At 40.2% G+C, this 16288-nt stretch overlaps 1 protein-coding gene across 9 annotated transcripts in view; it reads left to right on the top strand.

Moving 5' to 3' along the window:
- USP28 (ubiquitin specific peptidase 28) overlaps positions 1–12705 on the top strand; it is a 34249-nt gene extending 21544 nt beyond the window's left edge. For 5 of the 9 annotated variants that reach the window (XM_083808267.1, XM_083808268.1, XM_083808266.1 and 2 more), the window contains 14 exons: positions 272–466; positions 1253–1467; positions 1788–1858; positions 2178–2406; positions 3435–3638; positions 4574–4713; positions 4900–5085; positions 5986–6081; positions 7054–7232; positions 7326–7404; positions 7799–7878; positions 8884–9007; positions 9838–10036; positions 11458–12705. In XM_083808267.1, the coding sequence (XP_083664393.1) occupies positions 272–466; positions 1253–1467; positions 1788–1858; positions 2178–2406; positions 3435–3638; positions 4574–4713; positions 4900–5085; positions 5986–6081; positions 7054–7232; positions 7326–7404; positions 7799–7878; positions 8884–9007; positions 9838–10036; positions 11458–11633 (2173 nt within the window). In that variant the 3' untranslated portion in view covers positions 11634–12705. Of the gene's footprint in view, positions 1–271; positions 467–1252; positions 1468–1787; positions 1859–2177; positions 2407–3434; positions 3639–4573; positions 4714–4899; positions 5086–5985; positions 6082–7053; positions 7233–7325; positions 7405–7798; positions 7879–8831; positions 9008–9837; positions 10037–11457 lie in introns of all 9 variants that reach the window. The other 4 variants (XM_083808271.1, XM_083808272.1, XR_014574612.1 and 1 more) reach the window with 3 other exon arrangements.
- The last annotated feature ends 3583 nt before the right edge of the window (positions 12706–16288 follow it).

The raw sequence follows: 16288 nt of genomic DNA, 5'->3' as shown, positions 1-16288 counted from the left end.
TTAATCCAGGTTTGTGTATGCTGTCATAGTAAGAGTTCAAAATTACTTTGAACTTTGCAGCTTTGTGAATGTTCAACAAGGAAATGTGTCCTAAGATTATGAGATACGATTCCTGTGTTCAAAACAATTAAAAATAAAAAGAAATATTCTATGTCAGCTCTCTTTAAATATGTTGTGTCATAAACTAATATGTAGTAGCTTATTTGTTGTTCTTCTCAAGTTTAACCAGTCGTGTTCCTTCATTAATGGAATGTTTTGCTTTTTGTTGTAGGTACATGAAATATGGCTCTGGCCCAGCTCGCTTTCCACTACCTGACATGCTCCAGTATGTTCTTGAATTCATCACTACAAAGTCTGCTGTACCTGCGTCTCCTGTGTGTGGGTCTTCATCTCAGGACTCTGAGACAACTGTCCTGCAGTCCCAAGCTGGATCATGCATTTTGGACATGCTTTCACAGCCAAACAAGTTAGTAGATAGAAATAAAAAACATTTTTAGGAGAACACATTACATTTCAACTAAATGCTGCTGGTTTTCATTCTAAAAGTGAAGTATGTATGTGGGCTCTTATGAGCATGATGGCCTGTACAAGTGCAAGTAGTCAGTGGCTACTTTATTCCTGATCTGATTCTGTTTGTCTACGTATAATACTGCAGCTAGTCTGTGTTTTGTTTTTTTTTGTTTTTGTTGGGGGGGGGGTGTGTTTGTTTTTGTTTGTTTGCTTTTGGTGTGTGTGTTTTTTTGGTGTTTGTTGTTTTTTTTGTTCGTTATTTTGTTGGTTTTGTTTTTTTCCTTTTACAACAGCATTGCCATATTCCATAAACAGTAATTCCAAGTTAATTTATATGCTCTTTTTGGTTAGGTTACTATGTTTTTTATCACTGTTAAATTACTGCAATATTGGATAATTACAAACCTGCCCAATTTGGTTGGCCTCCACTCCATGCTATGTAAATAAATTAATTTCCTAGTAAGGGATGGAATTTTTGGAATTATTCATTGTGGATCTATTCCTCACTGTGTTCCTCCAGTTCTGTAAGAATTTTAGCTTTTATTTGTCCTGGCCTATAATTTAATTTGGTCTGTTAAGGAAGAATTGCATTTCCATTAATTTATTTTCTTTGTGTTGTACCATCCTAAAATAAAAATATCTGCTCTGGCTCTTAAGTAATTTTTGTTTAACTTGTTTTCTTTTATAAAAAATTGAGAAGGATTTAATAATCTGCCTATTACTATGGGATTTTGTTTTGCAGCGTACTAGAAAGAAAGGATACTAAGACTGAAGATGCAGCTGTCTTTTCGGCAAATTCCTCGCCGCAGAAAAAATTGAATGTGCCACTCCAGCCTTCTGGTTCACCAGCAGAAATATCTGAACGGCCAGCTCCTCATGTGGTTTCTGAGGAAGAGATGAACCTTGTTAGGACGTGTCTACAGAGATGGAGAAATGAGATTGAACAAGATGTGCAAGGTTGGCCCTAAATGTTTGTTTTGATTTTTGTGTTGATCGCCATCCTGATTTCCTCTCTGTTGCTTCAACTGGATACGTTCTGAGCTATGCCCTATGGTGTTCCTCCTCATCTAAAAATACTCCTCCATATGTTTTGAGGTACATGGTATATCCACTGAGCTTGGACCTACCATCAAATAACCTTGTACAAGTTTCAACTCTGTTAAGTTTATTTGATCATTATTGCCTGGCTTCAAGCTTTTTGCAAGTGAAGAGGGCCAGAATAGCCTGGGTAGTCATTATTTTTTATGTATTTTTCTCATTCGTGATGTTCTTGGCAGATCTGAAGGAGTCTATTACCAGAGTTAACCTATCCATTGAGCAAATGTACTGTGACCCTCTCCTCCAACAGGTAAAAAATGCAGCTTTGTTAGGTAAATATTAAACTGATGATGCTAATACTGTTTTTTGTTCATCGTTGTCAGTTTAGGTTATCCACTTTGTTGTATTTTAAAAAAATCCCAGTGTTATGATGAAGAGGAGAAAGGATTTGTTTAAAAAAAAAAAAGTTTTTCCTTTAAAAGTCAGTTCTTACACAGCAGTAAATTTAATGTATGAATTGTCTTGTACAAGGCAACATCTGTGAATGTATTTTATAACTTCTTTACAGAGATCAGACCACTTCCTTTACTAGAAGTAAGTCTGAGAACTCTGTCCATTCGAACTTGCAGGTTCCCTATCATTTGCATGCAGTCTTGGTACATGAAGGGCAAGCAAATGCTGGTCACTACTGGGCCTACATATATGACCAGCCTCGAAAAAGATGGCTCAAATACAATGACATCTCAGTGACAGAATCATCATGGGAAGAATTGGAGAGAGATTCATTTGGTGGCTCGAAGAATGCTAGTGCCTACTGCCTGATGTACATAAGTGATAAAGTGTCCCGCTTTGTTGCAGGTACTGGAGTTGCATATTTAGACTTTTGTGTATTGTTTTTTTATGTATTATGTTGAACCTACACAGTAGTATTTTGTTATACAGCCTTCCTTATTACATGAGTTATTGGTAACAGTTGCTTAGTCTTGCGAGTTTGTTTGCAGTGCCAATGTATAAATAGTTATGTGGATAAATTATTGTGCACGTGGCACTATACATGGCCAACAGCTGTAGAAGAACCTAATAATTTCATGCATGGTACATTTTGATGCAATAAATAGAAGCAAACAATAGAGAACTGTCATTCTGTTCATTGCTAAATATTGCTGATGAGAATCTAGAAGTTGTTCTTTGTCTTCCTGTGACAGGTCCATTTCTGTAATGAGCCCATGATTTATTTTTTTTTCCCTATTTAATGCAATTTCTGTTGTTTTTAAAAATGTTTTGCTTTTACAGTGTGTGCATAAGAAAAAAATCTTTATACCAGAGATTTCATCATTTGGTTTTGATCATTTTAAGACTTGTCAAAAGCTGGTATTTCTTGGTTTTTGTGGTATTTCAAAACTTAATGATGAAGTAGGTATAAAAGGTGCTGGTAAGTACTAGCATGAGATTCATGCTTTCAAGTCCATGTGGTTTCCAACCTCTATATGTTATGTGATATTGTAGATATGATGTGTTAAGCTTGATTGTGACTGTTCCACTATGGGCAGTTTAAATACCGTTCTCTGTACAGTGGTAGCCCTTGACTACAGATGTATTTCTGACCTACTGCATCAGCAGTTGCTGTTTCTGGAATTTTTCTGTGATAAATGCTGTTCAGAGGTAGAGAAAAAACTACTTTTTGTTTCAGATAACTGTAGATTTGTCTTTATTTTTGCACTTTTTATGAATCAGATTATAAAGCTAGTAGAAAGTATGTTTTTCCATTTCCATTCCTCAGCCAATTTGATTGTGGGTATCCATAATATTCCATGTTTGTTTAGTCTCTAAAGGTGGTGTCGTGCTGCTATGTATTTCATTATATGCAATTCATGCGTTTGTTCCAGATGAAGATGATGGCTCAGATGTTGGACAGTTTCAGAAGGAGGTTGAAGCCTTGCCCCCCGAACTGAGACACTACATTCAAGAAGACAATTGGCGACTTGAGCAGGAGGCAGAGGAGTGGGAGGAAGAGCAATCTTGCAAGATTCCTCAGATGGAGCCATCAGCTGCTTCTGAATCACAGGACCTCTCTTCTGAGTCAGGACTAGGTGATACCACATCAGATTTTGTGAACTTTGTTGAAACTAATAACAATCAGTTGGTCATAAAGACCACCGTTTTGGAGCCTTATATAAATTTCTAGGTATCTTGAAGGAACAGTTAATGAATTAGCAAAGGCAGCTGGTTTGGGGACTATGTCCTGGCAATACAAAAAGCTATTCTACAATTTTTGTACATTTGTCCTTCCAGGCTTGTCAACAGAAATGGTGTTTTCTGTTCATTTAATCATAATGAGCTAATCTCATTGCACTTCCAGATTTTTTTTTTATACAAATGTTGAGTAGAAAATATCCAAGCGCTATTCTCTTGAGTGGGAAAGTGTTACTTAGCAATCCCTGACAGTGTGTGCCATACCCACTGAAAAGGTTTCATGAGGCTTCTATTCACAAGCTCGTGATGAAATACATTCACCTCTGGGATGAATGTAGCAGCTGTTTAATCATGCACAGAAGTGCTACAAAGCATTTTTAGAACAAGAGAGGCAAAGAAGATGTAAATGGAGAGCAAACATTCATTACAATATTGTGTTTTGATGGAACTGAGTAACAAGCTCACTCCAGACTTGAATAAAGTATTAAATTGGTGCCTTGTATCATGTTGTCTGGTGGTGCAGCAGATTAAGATGTTAATAAAGCCATTGTATTATGTTGGGCCATAATTCCTGAGAATGTGCGCTTTTAGTAGAGTGTTACATCTTTAGTGCTGCATAACCAAGTTTTTGACAAAATGAAGGTGGCTGATAATTTCTAATGTGAATGATTTTGGATGCCATTCACAGTTAAAGAAGTTGGTATATGTGCCTGGTAAATTTGAAAGAGGGCTGCTTTGATCTCATGCGCTGGTTTGTACCTTTTACCCTCTGTGCATTCGAGTTTGTGTCCTGCAGTTCATGCTTGCTAATGCCACATCGCTGTCCTGACAGATCAGTCTTCAGTCTGTGAGCAGAGCGTCCGTTCTCTGTCTTCTGAGCATGCAATGATTGCAAAGGATCAGACTGCCAAGGCCATTGCAAACACAGCCAATGCCTATGAAAAGAATGGTGTTGAGGCAGCTCTCTGCGAGGTAAGGACTGAGCCCTGGCCCAGAGAGCAACCTGTTGTTGTCTTTATATTATTCTTCTTAATAAACATTTGCTTTTTCTGTTTCTGTGTAATTATGTAGCTGTACCACATTTAACTCAGTCCCCTCCTCTCTCCTGTATTTTGCTTTTGTTTTTCTTATTCTTTTTCTTTTTCTTCTTGGCCACAGCCAAAGGAGGTAGAACCAATGAAGGCCCACCCGGGAGAAACAACCTTTACAGTTCAGGCAGAACAACCACAAGATGCTAAAGAAACAGAGTCTGCTGCCCAAACTAGCTCACAGGTCTCTGAAGTGGAAATCCCCAGTGTGGGGAAGATTCCTGTTAGATCTGATGCAGATGGATATAATGAGGAGGTACAGCTCCCAGTGCAGACTTTAAGTAATTACTGTCCATCACTAACCTTATAACTTCATAGTCGGTTGGCTTTGAGCTTTCTAAGACCGGATATGACAGATCTCTGTCACAGAAACAGTACTGTTTTCAGAGTAAACTTTTCCCCTGCAGAAATAAAATTTGGTGGCCAGACAAAATTGTTTAGTAGCTTCTTTTCTAAATGCCATCAGAGAAGCAGCTCTGTAAGAAGCACTCAATCATTAGATCTGCTCAGTGTCCCTGTGGGTGGTCTTTCTGGCATAACTATATCAAAATTGGCCCTAGATGTATTAGTTTATTTACAAGCCCCTTTACTGTCTTCAGAGTTTTGTCCCATTTATCAAAGAAATTGAGTCCTAGTAGTGTAACTTAGAGGATCCTAGCTACTGATTTTTTTGAATCTGTTTAACCTCGTTCATACATACTTGAGCAACGTTCTAGAAGTTGGCTTTTTCACAAGTCCAATTGAGTTAGTTGAATATGCTTAATACATGCTTGTATGAAGTTAGCACAATGAAATGCTCTGCCACAGGCACTGCTGTCTTCTTACTTGTATTGCTTAAGAAAATTGAGTGGGACATAGGGGGGTTAGGGTTAGCATGCTTGTTCTCACTTGCTGAATTTATATATTCAAGCCTTGGAGCGACAAGCCTTCTGATTTAAGTGCTTAAAAAATCTGCATGTAAAGTGCATGTGATAGGTGGAGTAAGTAGTATATAAGCAAGTCACAGCTCTGGCTTATTCCGCCTGTATTCATATGATTTCCTTTAAACTTTATCTTTTGAAAGTTTTTCCTTTCTTCACCATGCCTCTTATTCTTTTCCTGTCTGTTACCGTTTTCCTTGTCGTTGTTTGTGTTTGTTTTCCCGCTTTCATGGTAGGTGATGCTGAGTCCAGCCATGCAAGGTGTCATCCTGGCTATTGCAAAAGCCCGCCAGACCTTTGATCGAGATGGGTCTGAAGCAGGGCTTGTTAAGGTATCCTATTTGTTTGCTAAATTGAGCAGTATGGAAATCAGTTTTCACAGAATGAAGAATCTGTTACATATAAAGACATATCAAGAATGTGAAAGGAAAGATTTGTGCTTTTTTTTTTCTTCTAACTAGTGGCTTTTCTGTTTGTGCTTGCATAATGTCCTTGTTCCAAACAATTTTTAGAGCTTGAAGAAACAGCAGATTTTACTCTTCTCTGCTTATACTGCTTATTCTTTGTATTCTTTGAGGTTATTGGTAATTCTCTCTGTCTGTTTAAAAAAAAAAGACTTTCTTTGCCTTTTAAAATCTGTTGCATGTCCTTGATGCAATTGTCAGGAAATAAACCAGCACTCATGATTTTTTTTTTGGCCCTGAAAATGCATACTTATTATAACCTCTCTTGTAAAATGTCTTCAAGAAATGAATGCATGAATTAGAGGGATTTGAAAGAATGTAAACTGCTGAATGTTGAAGCTGGTGTTAGGTTTTAGAGGCAGATAGATTTAATGACAAAAGGTGGAAAGGGAGAAATCACCTGTGTTACTTATCTACAAGAATATATATCACAAGATACTCTTGCATCTTAATGCAGGTAATACAGATGCAAGAGGATTAGACTTGATTTTGACAACCCCGGCACTCGCAAGAGGCTCACCAAAACTGTTTGAGGAAGTTATATGTCTCACCCTCTCTGAAAAGTGTTTAGAAGCATTTAAACACCTTTGTGCTTTAGAAAATCGCATGTCTGATGCATGTGCTTTGCCTTGGTATGCAATCCCTTCTTTTTTTTCTTTAATTTGTAGCTCCAGATGCTTTTGGGCTTCTATTCACCAAAGAACATAACTAAGCAGCAGAGGCTAGTTATCTCCCATGAGAATCCCATCATTGCAGGACACATTTAAGCTCTGTATCAGCTCCTGTAGAATTCAGGCTGTCAGAAGTGTGGACGTTTCAGTACATCTGTTTCATTGGCAGGCATTCCATGAGGAATACTCCAGGCTCTATCTCCTTTCCAAAGAGACCCCTACCCCTCAGAACGATGCCCGTTTGCAACATGTGCTCGTTTACTTCCTGCAAAACAATGCTCCCCAACAGGTTGTGGAACGGACCCTTCTCGAACAGTTTGCAGATAAAAACCTCAGCTATGATGAAAGGTTTGTGCTGTGGATTCCAAGATGAAGTTTTTCTCATCTGGAAGCAGCTGGGGCCATTCTTCTGATTTTCTCATCTCTGCTTATATGGAGCAGGTCAATTAGCATTATGAAGGTAGCACGAGCTAAGCTGAGAGAAATTGGTCCTGACGAGGTCGATATGGAGGAGTATAAGGTAAGGGACTGAAATGCCACCTTTGATCCTTCACGCTGTCAGAACTCACGCTGTCCAAAGCAGCATGTGGGAAACTGAGGATGTGGTACAGAACAGTGTAAGCACATAGAGCAGTAGCTGGCATGCCTGTAAGTAACAGCCCTGAATGGTTTCATCTGAAGTTTGTATCTTCAGAAGGTATGAGGGAGAATGAATACACTGGAAATTTCCTGAGCTTTAAGGAATGTTTATGCAGTTGACTAAATCATTTTGTTGAATGTATGGCTTTTAAGAGAATGTTAATCTCTTTGAAGGGTAAAATCTGCTATACTTTTGAGTTGTGAAGGAATGTAAAACTTGGGTGTGCATGTTACAGGTGGAGCTGATACTCTGCTTTCTTGCTCTTACTCAACAGAGATGGCACGAAGACTACAGCCTTTTTCGCAAGGTATCTGTTTACCTGCTTACAGGGTTGGAGCTGTATCAGAACAGAAAGTAAGTTTACTTTAATTGTGTGTTTGAATATACTTTCTTTCTGACTTGCTAGTAGCCCTTTCTTGAATGCAGAGCCAACCTTGGTTATCAATTTAAATATGATGCTGAGGTATTATCTAGGTTCTGTAGTGTCCTCTAATCTTTCTCTCAGTGGAGCTGTATGTTCTTATTTCCAGAGATGTGTTTGCAGAAATGATTGCCATCACTTTTTCTGCCCTTTGGACTCCTGTACTAAAATTTAAGTGTCTTGAACTGGCATTATACTTGGTTTAAACACATTTTGGAGTTCTTTAGACTCTTGAGATTTTTTAAAGGGCCTCCTTTTTCTCCCTAATGTTTTAGTTGCATAATTATCACAGTATGGAGAAAGACTGCTGTTTTATGAAAGGTTTGTATTTTGAAAAGCGATTTTTCCAATCCAGGAAAAAAAATTAATAGCTTCTAGAATTATTCATGGATGGAAACAGATTTCTGAGGTGGCTGGCAGTGATGAGCTGCCAAGTTCAGGTGGGCAAACGAACAAGAGGCCGGGAAAGAGTATGTTAGAGATTCTCTGAAAGTACTTCTCTCTATCAGCTCTTCAAGAAGTTTGATCCAGCAGTTGTTCTGTTTTCTCAGTGGGGTTTTTATAAGGTAGAAATACATAAATGACCTGAAAATACTATCCTTTGCATTTCTTTGAGTGTTCTCCCAAAGTGCAAAGTTCCTGAAGCAGTGCAGAAAATGTTGGCATTCGTGGTCTCGCCAAGTTATACACAAACTTTAAAGGGCTATTCATAAGGTACTCATTTGGCACGCAGGGCAAAAAGGAACATTACTTAATTTGACACAGAGCATCTGTTTGTTTATGCTTTGGCAAGGAAACTTTAGTTTTTCTGTTGGGTCTGATGTTAGTTACTGTTGAGGCTAAATGGAAAATATTTCCCAAGTTGACATGATTGACCACACTGTAGCTTGTGACAGCGACAGACGTTGTGGGCTGGACAGCTGACACTCTTCTCCTAGGTACCAGGAGTCCCTGACCTACCTGGTCTATGCCTACCAAAGTAACACCACTCTGCTGATGAAAGGAACCAACAGAGGAGTGAATGAATCGCTGATTGCCTTGTACAGAAGAAAGTGTCTCTTGGTGCGTAATGAAGTGCGCTCAACTCATTTAGGGAGGGTTGTGGAATGGTACAAGCAGCCTGGTTAACATCAGCTCTTTTTGTTCTGTGATGCAGTTCACTTACTGCTCAGTACACGTTGCCCAAAGAATCAGATTGGACCATATCCCCTTCTAGGAGCACATTTCATTAACATGCTGCTTTTTCTAGGGAATGTTCCAGTACTGCTGAACTTACTATTGGGTTTTAAGTCAGTGCTTTTCAAAACAGCAGTAGTTGTATTTGGTTTTGTCCATTAGCTTCCTTCCCCCACACTATTTCTGATGCTGATGGCTTCCTCTCTCTGAACAAAAGGTGATGCCCTTTTCAGTGAGAAGAAAAAAAGCAGTATAAAAATTAGATTTGTTGTTAGTTTGTGCTCTGTGGTTTCCAAGACCAGTGTGACTCTCCGTCTTACACCTGTTACCGTGGCTTCTGCCCCTTATTGAGTACCATCAGTAGCATGGAAATCTAGAATAATTCAAGAAAGAAGGTTTGATGTGATTTTTGAGGAATCTTGTTAAAGGTTTAAAATCAGAATTGTAAATAAGCTATATTTATGCTATATGCCTATATAACAAATTGCATGTATGTATATAAACACATACATTTTTTGTTTTCTGTAGTGTGATTCCTTTGATTAAAGGTTGCTGTTCCATCAGAACCTAACACCTGGTTCTGTTAGTCTCTGTGTTTCTGCACAGCTGTCCAGTGAAAGGGACTGAGCTGTGTGCCTTTCCTAACAGCATGTTGATTATCTTAAGTCTATGCTTGCTTTTTAAAAGTCTTTTTCTGATTCTCCCTCCTCTCCTAGAAGTTGAATGAGGTGGCAGCATCTCTGTTTGTAAGTTGTGAAGAAGCTCGTGTGGCAGAGGGCATTAGTATCCTGAACGAGCTGATCATCCCCTGCATGCACCTCATGAGCACCTGTGACATCTGCCAAGAAGATCTGGATGCCATTGAGGTCATGAGAAACCGCTGGTGCTCCTATTTGGGACAAGAAGACATGGACGGTAGGGAATGACTGCCCGCATTACCTTTTTCACACTGTTTGTGGTCAGGGCAGTGTCTAGGTCTTAATTAGAAAGGAATAGAAGGGCCATTTAAAACAGCATTAGCATTGTAGCAAGTTTGGGTATTTCTGATGGAGGTTGTGAGAGGATAAATGTATTTGTATCATCAATTGAATTATGCTATAGAAGAATTTAATCTTTATTTTTTCACTAAAGCTGCAGAAAAAGGATTCCTGTTCATTTAAGTGTGAAAAACTAATCTGAAAATAATGATTTAGCGTTGTCTAGATGGGTTTTGGTTTTGTTTCCTCTTACTGAATTGAGGGTTTTCTACAGATAGCATGTGAATGCTTCAGGCTTAATTGCCCAGGCTGTATGGGGAGCAAATACAGAGGAACTTTTCACTACGAAGAGAGGATTGTTGTGTTGCAGCTGAATTTTGGTCCTGGATGGCTGTCCCTGTACTGTGTTTTCTCCTGCAGTCTGAAGTTAGGCTTCTGTGGCCCCCCCCATGTTATTTTTCTTAAGGGATGTTGGTTTCAACCCCCTTTATCTATATATGAAGGTTTGGGAAGTCACTGGAGGTTTTTTTCTATCGTTAGGAAAGGGTAAATTTGCCATAGGAAAATAAGGCAAAGACACGCAGATTTATTCTCAAAATACTCTTGTAAAGAATAAATTTGTATCGATGTGTGATAATAGGCAAGTTTCCCATTCTTGGGCTTGTCGTAACAGCTTTTACTTAAACAAAAGGTTGCGAAGAAACAAAAGTAGGCTGCTTGCACCTCTCGCCTGGATCATGTGAGGTAGTTGAAATGTCACCACTGTCCTGATGGTTTTCATCATCTGAAAGAGCCTGTCCTTTAATACGCAGTCTGATGCTGGTGTCCGTGTGGTCAGCTCATTCATATGGTCAGTCATTTACCGTGAGCTGAAAAATGTCTTTTCTGTGGGTTGTCCTGTGAAGCTCTGAGACGGTAAAGGCTGTAAAATGCTCTGGTTCATTCCAGTATAAAGCCAATGTTTGAGAGTCGCCTTGAAACATGTAGTTATTTCTGACTTATCAGCAAGTACAGCATCTTGAACTGAGAAAACCTGATACCCTGGTAGCATCTGGTACTGCCCCAAGACAGCCAGGTGTCAGTGGAGCTTTCCTCTTTATGGAGCCCAGCGTAGACTCCATACAAAGAGACAGGACTTAGGTGCTGAGTGAGATCCAGGCTAGCATCTGGTGCAATGACCCTAGTGCGTCAGCAGATGCTGCTCATCCCTGTGTGCAAGGTGTGGGCATTTCTCAGGTTTGGATGATCGTTCTCAGAAAGGCATCATAGTTTCTTAGCTTGGAGCCCTCAAACCCTCTGCTGTCTGGTCTTTTACTGTTTCAGTCCCATTGACTGGTTCATCCTCTTCCCCCTTGACAGCAAACCTGCAGATGAAGCTGGGCGAGTTGCTTCCCAGGCTGCTCGACTGCTCTGCGGAGGTCATTGTGCTGAAAGAGCCTCCGAAGATCCGGCCCAACTCCCCGTACGACCTCTGCAGCCGCTTTGCAGCCGTGATGGAGTCCATTCATGGTGCCTCAACTGTGACTGTAAAATAGATGGCAGACTTTCCACCCTGATATGGTGTACTATAAACCACCCACCTTCACAGTATCCTCCCATCAGGCAGTATTTAAAAGGGAGAGGGAAGAGAATAGGTGATTCATATTCAGACCTGTGTTCTTTGTAAATATGAATGAATAAAAAGCAGTATTGCACTTTTGAGATAATATGTTAAGTAAGAATGCAAAGGACATGAACCACTGTTACTAATATGATCCAACAGGTACCTGACAATTCCATCTGCTTTATATTCCCAAGACCAAATGAGGAGTTGTTTGTTTTGTTTTGGCAACTCTACACTGTCCAGCAGGCACATATCACTGGGATTGTGACAATAGCAGAGGAAGAGATTGGCTCATCTAGTGAGCAAAACTATTAGCTCTCAATCTGTCAGACACATTTACATCTTCCTAAATTATTAGCTGCAAGACATTATATGTTCAGATCTTGCCAAGCTTCTGCTAGCAGAAGTCTGAATTGTGTGATTAGGAAGCTGAGAGGAACAATGGCACTCACTCTCTATCATGTGGTCAGTCATGCATGCAACTGCATATTTTAGTTAAGTCAAACAGGCATTTGCCTTTTGTATTTTAACTGGCAAAAGAAAATATGCAGGATTCTTCCTCTGAGAAAGTCAAAAGCAAATAACATCAGTGACAAGAGAAAGGACGGAACTGTAAAGATTGCCTCCACCACACTTGTGCTACAGTGATAGCTGACTGGTTAAAGGACATAAAACCCCTGAAGCGTATTCCCCTCTTGGATTGGAAAGTGAACTTCCTTCTCACCACTGGTGGATTTTCAGTGCTGGATTAGTGATGATAACTGTAAAGGTTAGAATCAGCTCTCTTTTTATTTTTTTAAAATTTTTTAATTAACTTTCCTTAAAAAAAGAAAAGCAAGCCCATTTGGATTTCCTTTCATGAGCAGCCTGTAATTGTGTTTGGACTCTGGCAATTGTTTAAACCAAACGTTCTAAGTAAGAGGAGAGGGTAAGCCTGTTTGTTAGGACTGTGCAGGTTTTCTAAAAGTGCAATAAAAGCATTTGTTCTATGTTAGAATGAAAAAGCTTTCTCTGTGTGGGTTTTTTTTTTCAGTGTTTTTTCTTCTTCTGTTGTTATGCCTTATGGTTCCTCTTGGCTTCAGTAGGAAGAAAGGGAAGCAGAAGAAAAAAGAAATCCATTGGCAAAGTAATGTGGAAATGTGTGTAGCTTAATGAAGCTCCAGAGGTGCCAGAATGACGTGAGTACTTGCTGTATCTCATCTTAGATCTCCTGTGAAGGCAGCAGACTGCTTGGTAGCTCAGACTTCTGCTGCCAGGACAGCACTGGGGGACTTCTGTACATTTCAACAGAAAAATAGATGAGTTTACTTAGACTATGACCACAGAGTTACATTTGATCCTCAGACTTGATGGCTTCAGCTCATCACCGACCAGCATCCAAGAGAGCTGTCTCTTAAGATAGAAATTTCATTAAAGTCTGCAACAGTGGCTTAACATCTTTGTAACTTGTAGAGTAGACAGGTCGTGTTATACCCCAAGGTTAAATATGGCTTCCAGCATGTGTTTGTGGCTTGTCTGCTTTGTGGCTGATGGTTTTGTTAGCTAACACACGCTGTAATGTGAACACAAGTTGTAATTCAACCGAGTGAGCCTCCTGTGTGCTGGTGCCTGTCTTAAGCCTCCTTTAGTTAAATAAGGGTGGGACATGCTGAGCTGCACTTTGAGTTACTTTGCTATCTCATTTTCTGTCTAGCTGTTCTCTATTTCTGCTTGAGATTAAGTGGTGTAACCAAGGGTTCACATTCTGCGATGCTGTAAATGGGCTGAAGGACATGCGTCTTGGATCCCTGCTGTGTCTGGAGATAACAGCCTGTCTGTGGGGCACATCCAGAGGCATGGGGCAGGTGTGCAGGGGCACAAGCTGGGGTCCCTCCCAAGCAGGATGTGGTTCCGGGGGGGTGTCTGGCAGCTGGGAGAGCAGGGCTTTCTCAAAAAACAGGTGGGAGTTAATGAAGCTCCAGGGAGTTGCATCTCCCCTCCTTTATTTTATTTTCCTGCAAAATGGTGCTGGGAAAATGCCCATGTTTGTTATCAGTGCCTAGTGGTTTCTCTTGAAGTCTCATTTTTCAGAGCTGAAAATCTGTTTTGAGTCCTTTTCCACTGCAACCCATCCTGCATTAACGTGTGTTTTTTTGTGCAAGAGGGAATCTGCCATTCCGAAGCAAGCAGCAGTAACAATTCATTCATACTGAATTAATAAAGAAGAGGAAAAAATCCGTGTTTTCCTGCAGCCAAGATCTGAGTATTTTCTGTATTAATTGGGGAATTTAAACATTTAATTGCATATTGAGCTGATATCATGATTCTACATTATAATGGAGTCCTTACCTGTTTCTGCTGTTATTGCTCTGAAAAAAATGCAGATTCTTTTCAGCAGCTTAGGAAGAGGAGAGAAAAATGCCCCGGGGTGTTTTTTTTCTGACAAATTAAAGACAGATTTTTTGTAGGACTTCTTCCTATTACAAAATGTGTTGTAATTAGCAGAGCTATGTTTGAATGAAATTGTCACCAAGGTCCCACTTCTCTGTCAGTTTGTGTTTCCATGTTATTTAGGAATAACATGGCTGGGATTTGGTTTATATTGTCTTCTCCCAGTTATTTTAGAATAAAAGGAAAACACTTATCTGTAGAAACTCCAGCTATCCGTGTGCAAAAAGAGTGCCAAGGCTGTTAAAATCAATGAGCTGTCGTAGAGGAAGAGCTGCTGCTTTTTCAGCCTTGTGTTCCACATTGTTGAGATGGAGATGACATTGTGGAACAATGAGGCCTTCACTTTATTTCTTAGTATACTCATGTTCTGGGGTTCGACTGTAACATGTGAAAAGCATTCAGCATTCTAAACAGAGAGCCTGGGGTCTTGACACCACATACTCAATAACTGCATTCACTCTGCACAAAGAGTAAGTGACTCATAATTTCAAGATAACTTTTGCAATGCTGTTGCGTCATTCCAAGGCATTCTGACTTCCAGGCAACCAGGATGTGGTCTGGGAGAGAAATCTTGAATTAGGAGATTCCAGCTATTCATACACTCAGGAGGCAGTAGATTTTATTCTGTCATGTTGCTACAAAAATTAAAAAATATCCCAATGGATATCTGGATAACCTGCTTCAAAAAACTGCTGATGACTTCTCAGGAGAGCAGTTCAGTGCCCATTAAGTTCTGATAGTTTGGATCGTGCTTGCAGGGAAGAGTGTCCTGAAGCTAGAAGAAACCCTTTGCTCAGTGTCTTGTCGTCATCTTTCTCCCTCCCCCATGTTTTCATTTCCCAAGGGAGTAGGTGACGAGTTATAGCCAAAATAGAGTTTCTTTACTTTGTGGGTTTGTCAGACCTTTAGAGGGCAGTTAACAGTTTGTGTAACTCTTTGAAAAGCACGTTTCTCAGCCAAGAATGCTACCCTTCTGGCCCCTCTGTTGTGCCGTGCTTGATCTTCATTACGGAGGACGTGGCATGAACAGAAGTGCTGGGTCCCTCCTCTCCCTGCACAGCTGCATGTGCGACCCCAGCCTGTGGAGCGGCTGCGGTGCTGTGGGAAGGGATGCCTCAGCACATCAGATCAATAGCAGCAAGCCTGGCTTTTCGCACAAATAATGGAAAATTGAAGACCACAGAACTAGTCCAAAGGGAAAGTACTTCAAAAGCCCTTGGATGTTCTTTGCAAATTGTGGGGTGTTTTTATGTTGTTGTTCTTCAGCATAATTTCCAGGATTTGACAATGTATTTAAAGCTGAATCTAAAGCCCATCAGCACAAACGGTGTAGAGAGATGGGTGAAGATCTGGGAGCTGGAAGCACACCCCACATCCCTGAGGGGGTTAGGGGGGGGCTCCTCCTCGCGCACACAGTGGGCACCAGCTGTGGCTGGGGTACGTCCAGGACAGCTGCGCTGGTCAGGAAGCTCAGACTTCTTGAAATACCTTCTTTGGCCTGGCTGTAATTTTCTGCCTTGACCTAAGTCCAGGTAGTGTGAAAAACGTCTAGGAATAGTCTGTTTTCTTTCTCTCTCCCCATGTGCTACTTCTTTTCTCTCTTAGAGCAAAGTGCAAATTTCAAAACAGGACTTTTGAAGAAAAGCGAACTTTGATTCCCAGCAGAATGCTGCTTTTGGTTGGGGGCTTCCTTTATTTTTGACCGTGCAGCCATGGCTTCTAGTGTAAACAGATTAAAACAGCAGTAAACTCAGTTTTTAAATAGCACTGTAACAGTGGGTTTCCTGCTGTCAAGATTCTTGGTGTTAATTCAGTGTTATGTATGGTATTGCCAGTAGCGTAGAGGCATAAAGGAAGCTTTATTTTTATAGCTGAGTCAAGAAAACATGGAAGAGATCTTTAAAGAGACCCACAAAAAATAGGTGCGCGCTCTCTCTCTCTCTCTCTCTCTCTCTCTCTCTCATTGTTGCTTTTTATGCCCAGGTAAACAATTCTGTTATAGAATTCCCTAAATGAAGGTCTGTGGCACATTTATAACTTCATCATCTCAGTGGTTGAGAAAATCAAGCTAGTGACCAGGATAGTGCCACTGGCTTTCTGCCTTTGGAGCACAGTTTTTTGTATCAGCACATGTTTTTGTTTTCCTTCTCTCCTTTT

This window comes from Anser anser (assembly GCF_964211835.1).
Source record: "Anser anser genome assembly, chromosome: 22".
Taxonomy (NCBI): Eukaryota; Metazoa; Chordata; class Aves; order Anseriformes; family Anatidae; genus Anser; species Anser anser.
The sequence above is the reverse complement of the archived record's forward strand: the minus strand, read 5'-3'. Positions and strand labels throughout refer to the sequence as shown.